Consider the following 8762-nt stretch of genomic DNA (forward strand, 5'->3'; position numbering starts at 1 on the left):
ACTTCCCCACTACCTGCCATCAATAAAATACAGATCCAGATACTTATTCATGCTAGTCCTCAGCTTATCCTCTATTCTTCTCCCTCTACTGGGCCATCTCCCATCCTATCATGACTCTCTCCAACTCTGTCTTAACCAAACTATTCAAATTTCCTCCCTACACTCTCTGCACATCGCACCAAACCTATATAATGATGCCCCTCGCCTTTCCTCCAAATATAGACTCCATTTCAAATCAAACCAAAACAAAATTAAGTGGAAAAATAAAATTCAAAAAACAAGTAACAATAATTCCCCAATATAATAAAATATTTCTAGCAAGAGATATTCACCCGAATTCTGGCCTCACCTATCACAACAAACCTCAAGACAGTTCTCTTTCACATGCTATTCTAACACCACAACGCTTAACCCATAACCCAGTAATGTAACATTTGCTGCCATAAATGTTAGATGAATAGGAAATGAAACTAATGAACTACATGACTGGATTACCCAACATAAGCCTACTATTCTCGCTGTAAGTGAAACTTGGCTTAAACTCAGCAAAAACAACTCCAAAATTATATCTCCCAGATATAATATCATCCATAATGACTGTATAAAGAGGAAGGGTGGTGGTATTATACGCTTTAATATTTCCCAAGAATTATATTGGCTAGGCTTGTAAGGGCTTTTAAGCCATTAGCCAAGTAATCTCCTACGAATCTATGAATAACTATCACATTTCCCCTTACAGCAAACAATACCAAAATTCAGATCAGCAGAACTTCTTAACACTTTCATGAAAATAAAAAATTATGAATAAATATGTATTACTGTCCTTTACCTCCCTCTTGGCAACAATATAGGTATACTAGAAGATATTCTACATTGGAATAGGCACGTCTAGCATTAATTTATATGGTTTCACACAAGTAATTAATAGCCTCACACGTTGTAGCAAGACATCAAATTCTCTGCTAGAATGCATCCTAGTATTATACCATAGTAAATACATCACCAAAGGTACAACTTAAGACTCCCTCAGGGATCAACCCCCATTCTATGCAACCAGATATCTCACACATTCACTTAAACAGCATGCTTATAAAACAACATGCAACCTTTCCAAGTTTAACCAAGAAATTTTCATTGTCACCCTATCATCTACTAACGTGAACTTCCTAAAACTGGTGCTATAAATGAATTTAATGCAACTTTCCTGACTATCCTAAATAATGTTGCACCTACAAGAAGGGAGAGACTACAAACAAATGATGCAATGTGGCTATCCAAAATGTGTAGAATACTAATACAGGAAGAGAAGCATGGAAAGAATCTAATACAGGAAGAGAAGCATGGAAAGAATCTAATACAGGTAGAGAAGCATGGAAAGAATCTAATACAGGAAGAGAAGCATGGAAAGAATCTAATACAGGAAGAGAAGCATGGAAAGAATCTAATACAGGTAGAGAAGCATGGAAAGAATCTAATACAGGAAGAGAAGCATGGAAAGAATCTAATACAGGAAGAGAAGCATGGAAAGAATCTAATACAGGTAGAGAAGCATGGAAAGAATCTAATACAGGTAGAGAAGCATGGAAAGAATCTAATACAGGAAGAGAAGCATGGAAAGAATCTAATACAGGAAGAGAAGCATGGAAAGAATCTAATACAGGAAGAGAAGCATGGAAATAATCTAATACAGGTAGAGAAGCATGGAAAGAATCTAATACAGGAAGAGAAGCATGGAAAGAATCTAATACAGGTAGAGAAGCATGGAAAGAATCTAATACAGGAAGAGAAGCATGGAAAGAATCTAATACAGGAAGAGAAGCATGGAAAGAATCTAATACAGGTAGAGAAGCATGGAAAGAATCTAATACAGGAAGAGAAGCATGGAAAGAATGTAATACAGGAAGAGAAGCATGGAAAGAATCTAATACAGGTAGAGAAGCATGGAAAGAATCTAATACAGGAAGAGAAGCATGGAAAGAATCTAATACAGGAAGAGAAGCATGGAAAGAATCTAATACAGGAAGAGAAGCATGGAAAGAATCTAATACAGGTAGAGAAGCATGGAAAGAATCTAATACAGGAAGAGAAGCATGGAAAGAATCTAATACAGGTAGAGAAGCATGGAAAGAATCTAATACAGGAAGAGAAGCATGGAAAGAATCTAATACAGGAAGAGAAGCATGGAAAGAATCTAATACAGGTAGAGAAGCATGGAAATAATCTAATACAGGAAGAGAAGCATGGAAAGAATCTAATACAGGTAGAGAAGCATGGAAAGAATCTAATACAGGTAGAGAAGCATGGAAAGAATCTAATACAGGAAGAGAAGCATGGAAAGAATCTAATACAGGTAGAGAAGCATGGAAAGAATCTAATACAGGAAGAGAAGCATGGAAAGAATCTAATACAGGTAGAGAAGCATGGAAAGAATCTAATACAGGAAGAGAAGCATGGAAAGAATCTAATACAGGAAGAGAAGCATGGAAAGAATCTAATACAGGAAGAGAAGCATGGAAAGAATCTAATACAGGTAGAGAAGCATGGAAAGAATCTAATACAGGAAGAGAAGCATGGAAAGAATCTAATACAGGAAGAGAAGCATGGAAAGAATCTAATACAGGTAGAGAAGCATGGAAAGAATCTAATACAGGAAGAGAAGCATGGAAAGAATCTAATACAGGAAGAGAAGCATGGAAAGAATGGTAAAAATATTAAGAAACGCAATATCTTGAAAATGCCACAATGAGTCATGCCTGTATAAAAAGCAAATACATGAAAACCAAAAACTATAATTATAATAACTTTTAGAATAATAGAAAACACAACCCCAAAAAGAATTCTGCATATCATCATCAGCAGCAGCAGCAGCAGCAGCAGCACCCTTTTTCTCATTTTCTACATGGAGACGGGGTGTTCTGTTAACTGCTGCTAACTCTCTTGATTCAGTTCTACACTCCTGTCATGCCTAATCATTGCAGATCTTTTCTCATACAATCCATCGACCTCTTTGCTGGACACCCTCATTTCCTCTTACCTTCTTCTTCTGTGTTCCAAATCTTCTTCACCAGATTGTCTTCTTCTTTTTTGCACATGTGCCAGAATCACTGTAATCTCTTCCTTTGATCTTTTTTGCAATTGGAGCTGCTTTGGCTTCTGCTCTTATGTCCGTATTTCTTTGTCTGTCCCACAGTGTCCATCCCACCACCTGTCTCAGGCACATTTCCATCACCTCTAGCTTCCTCATCTGCTCTGCCTTTACTGCCCAAGTTTCTGAACCATACAGTAGTATCTGTTGCACCACTGCTTTGTATACCTTACTTTTCAGTTTCTTTGGTATTCTTCTGTCATACACTACCCCTGAATTTCTATGCCAGTAATTTGTATCCCCTCTGATTCTCGGATTGACCTCCTCATTAAGTCTACCCTTCTTCTCAACCACCCCACTTGAAGCTATTAACCTGTTCCACTATCTTCCCTTCTGTGTCAATTTTCATCTTTTTCTGATTTCCCCAATTTGCTGCCATTACAACTATCTTATGTATACTTAGTTTTATCTCATGTGCCTTCAGTTTTGCATTCCATTCCCCTTTCCTTTGTGGAAGTTCTTGCTCAGTCTGCCTGTAATGCCACATCATAGGCATACAGCAACTGTATTGATCTGTCCCCCTCCGACTTGTTTGCTAATGTAGTCCATCACCAGTATGAATAGAGGTGGGTTCAGAGCTGAACCCTCATATACACCCATTCCCACTGGGAACCCCTCTGTGAGACCAAATACTGTTCATATTTGAGTCATTGGGTCTTTGTACATAGCCTGCGTTAATTCTACCAATGTTTCTGGTACTATGAACCACTGCAGTACTGCCTAAATCAGCTTTCTTGTGACCTTGTCATAGGCTTTCTCAAAGTCTAAGAATGCTCAATTGGACTCTTTCCTCATCTCTAGCTTCTCCCGAACTAATCTGTCTCACTGCAAACACTGGGTCAGTTGCTCTGCATTCTGATTTGAATCCAAACTGCTCATATACCATCTTAGTTTCTACTACTCTGCATATCTGTTTATCAATCACGCTCATTAGAACTCTCATGCAATGTGATAGGAGTTTGATTCCTCTGTACTGCCCACAGTTGTAGATGTCCCCTTTATTCTTGTACACTGGCACAAGTATGCTTATTCTCCAGTCATCTGGGACATGCCTTTCTCTCCACACTACTATGAGAATCCTCAGGAGTGATTTCCCCCTTATGTCACCCAATATCTTTATCACATCTGCTGGGACCTAATCTGAACCTGATGTTTTCCCTGACTGCATTTTCCTTAGTGCTATTCTTACTTCTTTTTGGGTGGGCTCCTGTTCTTCTTTCATTATAAGCTGTGTCTGGCGGAGTACAGTTTCTGTGTGTTTTTTTTTTTTCATTTAGAACCTGCTGGAAGTACTCCTTCCATCTGTCTTTGATGTCTTGTGGACAGGTGAGCAGACTGTTCCTGGCATCCCTTAAGAAAGGTGTCTGACTATCTTTTTATCTTTCTGTCTTTGCCTTGCAACCTGATATAATTTCTTTGTGTCACTTACTGAGTCACTTTCCAGAAGCTGGTAGATTACCTTTAATGCCCTGTTCTTTGCTATTACAACTCCTTTCTTAGCCTGTTTGTTAGCAACCAGTACTCCTTCCTAACCTGGTCTCTCTTTTCTATGTCCCACATTTTCTTGTATTCCTTATTTTTTAAAGACTTTCTGGACTTCTGCATTCCACCACCAGCTTTTCTTATGTACCTTATTTCCATACCAGGATTGGCCACATATCTGTTCTGTAGTCCTCACACATGCTGTTTTGAGAAGCGGCCATTCTTCTTCAACTCCACCTATTTCCTCTTTTTCTTGGGGTGCTAGAGCCCTGACTATTTCCTTGAACTGTTGTACTTTTGCTCCAGTCAACTTTCAGGTCTTCAACCTGGTCTCTGTTGACTTTGAAGCATTTTCTGAGCACTGCTTGCAGGCTATTGTGGTAACCAGTGGTTTATGCTGTGGGCTGACTGTTTCACTGGGAATAACTTTGCAATCACTGATTCTACCCCAGTGCCCTTTCCTTACTATTAGGAAGTCTACCTGCCTCGCATGTTGCCCACTCTTGTACCTGATCTTGTGACTGTCTCTTTTTCTGAACCATGTTGGTTACTGTCAAGCCATTTGCCAGACAGAAGGATAGAATGCCCTCTCCTTCTTTATTCCTGTTGAGCCACCAGTGTGGACCCAGGCAGTCATCATATCCTGTTCTCTCTTTCCTAATGTGTGCATTCAAGCCACCCATTATCAACACCAATTCATGTTGTCCTGCTTTGTCTAGTAGGTAGATCCTGCAACTACTATATGCAGTCTTTTCCTCACTATTACAACCCTTCTGTGGGATATAGGCTGAGATTACAAATACTGCCCAGTCATTACAGTTGAGTCTGATTGCCATGAGTCTGTCATTAATTCTGATAACATCTCTCACTGCCTTCTGAAGCCTCTCTCTCACCACAATTCTGACATCATTTCTAGGTTGCCCTCCTCCTGAGTAGTAGACCCTGGATCCCAATCTTGTCTCTTGGATACATAGGATGTCCAGCCTCCTCCGTACTGTCATGTCATCCACTTCCAAGCTCTGTCCTGTCAGTGAACCTACATAGAGTGTAGCAATTCTTAGTTCATGTTTGGCAGGTTGATTGGTTTTACTTAACCCAGGCTGGGCAACTAGACACTTGCTGGCTAGTAGCCTTATTGATCCAAGGCTGCTGGGCTTTAAAGTGGGCACACACTGGGCACTAGGGGCACATTCACCCCTCCCACCATTAGCTGGCATAGGTTGGAGTAGATCACGGGGGTAATTCAATAAACTCTACACTGAGCCAAATTCCATGTAGGAATAGTGGTAAGGTTCGAACATGGAACATGGCCACTGAGTGATCCAGGAAACAAGGCTCGGGGTGTGCACGTGCATCCCAGCACTGTTTGGCCATGAAGGTGTTTGCAGAATGCAAATAACCTCATCTGCTGGTAAAAACCATGCAGATGAGGTGATTTTGCTATCCAGTAAGTCGAAAGACCTTTGTGTAGGTGCCATGTCTGCAGGAAAAATGTATGCAGTTATTAACCATGTACCGGAATGTAAAAATAAAACAGGGGGCTTTTACAGGCCAAGCAAAAGCATGTATTAGGTGCAGTAGGCATGCAAATGGCTAAAACTATGGCCATTGACATTTAAAAGTGATGCAATTAATGAAAAATTAAACTTTTTTTATCACATATGCCACATTTAAGTGGCACACAGTGACACGCAAACATGCTAGTTTGCAAAAAACTAACTAAATAAATAAAATTGTAAAATATGACATTTAAAGCTATAGTGAATTTTCCCATTGTACTGGCCAGTATTCAGAGTCATACAATGGCAGGTTATAGTGGTTGCTAAGGGCATAGGCTCTGGTATAGTGCAGGATCTAGAGTATATGCAATTAGGTGTATGTAAATGAGTTAAGTTGATTGAATAGCAAAATGGGCCACCGTGTCTGCAGGTACTAACTGTATAAGGGCTAGGACAATGGCAGTGTAGGCAGAAGAGATAGCTGATAAAAAAAGGAGGTGTGTCATGGTATGGATAAGCACACTGGAGCTTAGTGGTGCTTTTTTGTGCTCAGCTAAGCACAGCTAGGCAGAGAGAGCGTGCCTGGATGGCTCAGTTATACTGAGCCCTGCTGCATGTGTTTTAGCAGGTTAAAGAAAAGCTAAACATGCTCGTGTACAGGGGAGGGCAAAATCTGCTGCACAATGTTTACACTGGAGCCAAGAGTTTGCATGGCATGGCGCCAGGCTTAGAAGTGGAGGAAATTTAAAAAAATGAATAAATATAGGAACTAGCATAGAAAAGCCTAGCAACTATAAATGACTAATAAGCCCTCTGCCACTCATACTGGCCCATTCAAACCCCTCAATAATATAGCTGGCAGGTGGAATGTATCATAGTCAGCTAATCACACAGGCTGCATCTGCAGCACACCAGTACAAAGTATGCGGACACCCTTCAATCTGATTTTTCTCCACATACTCTGCACCATTGGAGTACACACTTGGAATTTTAACTGACAAAATGATAGGGGCTGCTGCTGCTCTGCTACATCTGTATGCACTACAGGGTGAGGTCATCGATGATGATGATGATGCTGACAACCGACCCAGACTGAGGAGGAGAGGAGTGTTCAGACCCAGGGTAAACTTTCAGGGACTACATGAGCTAGAGATAGTAGAGCACTACAGGATGAACAGGGACATGCTACAGGAACTCACCAAGCTCTGCTGCCCTTACCTCAGACCCAGAGCCAACATAGCGGTACCCATCCCAGTGGAAGCAAAGGTATGTGTAGCCTTAAGAATACTAGCTACAGGTACTTTCCAAAGACCTACTGGGACATCATGGGGTGTCACAGTAATCCGAATCCAGGGTACTCCACCAGTTCCTGTATGTCACGCTAATACATGCCAGTGAGCATATTTATTTCCCCAAAACTCCTGAGGAGATGACCACCAATATGCATCTCTTCCACCATGTATCACACTACCCAGAGGTACTGGGTGCCATAGACTGCACTCATGTGCACATCAAAGCACCACCCGGTGAGGATGGTAGAGTCTACATCAATTGCAAGGGGCATCACTCCAACTGCCAGGTCATGTGCAATGCTCAGGGCATTATCATCAATGTGTGTGCTGGCAGCCCTGGCAGTTATTATGACTCCCACATCTGACCTGCATCACAGCTGTACCAGTCATTTGCCAGGGGGGACATCCCATATGGCCATCTAGTGGGGGATGCTGGCTACACCCCAGAACCATGGATGATGACACCCATCAGAATAGCACACACCCAATGAAGAACACCATACTGAGACACACGCACAAACTAGGAACATCATAGAGCATGTGTCTATAAGCTCAAGTCACGGCTCCGCTGCCTTGACATAACTGGTGGAGCCCTGCAGTACTCTCCAGCCACATGTGCACACATGTTCATAGTATCTGCCATGCTACAGAATATGATTCTGCAGAAAAAGCTGTGGAAGGAACATCACAGGGAAGGGGCACACAGCACCACACCATTTCCATGGTCCCCACAGGCACAGGTGGACTCAGAGGAGGAAACCACTGAGGCTGTCCATGTAGGTAGACGTAGGCATGCCCAGTATTCCATGGCCTTGGCAAAAGGGCAATGCATAGCACATACGCTGACACCCTAGGGACCCAGGGACTGGCACCTCACTCTGACTTGCTCACACACACACACACACACACACACACACACACACACACACACACACACACACACACACACACACACACACACATGCACACAGTAAAAAAGATGCCACATACATCACACTACCTGTACCTTGCCATGCATAGGCTGTGTATTGCATGCATCTGATAGAGTCAGCCCTGAAACACTGTCCTCACAATTGCTGCAGATACAAGGTAAGTCACTCTTCTTAACAACAAATGAATGGAGTAGTAGACTGTGGTTGCATATCTATGGTATTGCTGCATGTATGCAAGGGAATGGAGTGGGCTACCGGGATAGCAGCAGACAACTGACAGCTATGTGGGACAACAGGAAATGTCCACCAAATACTGGCTGCCCCAGAATATGCAGTAGTCCCCAAGGTGACAAAACTCACTGCAGTATATGTGGGGGACTAAGAAACTGCGGGGTCATAGGTCACATGCATG

General features: G+C 41.9%; 1 protein-coding gene across 1 annotated transcript; it reads left to right on the plus strand.

The window, feature by feature from the left end:
* The first annotated feature begins 1279 nt into the window (after window positions 1–1279).
* LOC122797792 (involucrin-like) lies at window positions 1280–2746 on the plus strand. Its single transcript, XM_044066313.1, has one exon. It carries the CDS (start codon window positions 1280–1282, stop codon window positions 2744–2746), a length of 1467 nt encoding a protein of 488 aa, XP_043922248.1.
* The last annotated feature ends 6016 nt before the right edge of the window (window positions 2747–8762 follow it).

This window comes from Protopterus annectens, chromosome 3.part1 (assembly GCF_019279795.1).
Source record: "Protopterus annectens isolate FY-2018-M chromosome 3.part1, PAN1.0, whole genome shotgun sequence".
NCBI lineage: Eukaryota > Metazoa > Chordata > Ceratodontiformes > Protopteridae > Protopterus > Protopterus annectens.

Excerpts from the sequence above, each read along its gene's own strand:
- LOC122797792 (XM_044066313.1), top strand. The coding sequence starts at position 1,280 with ATGTGTAGAATACTAATACAGGAAGAGAAGCATGGAAAGAATCTAATA.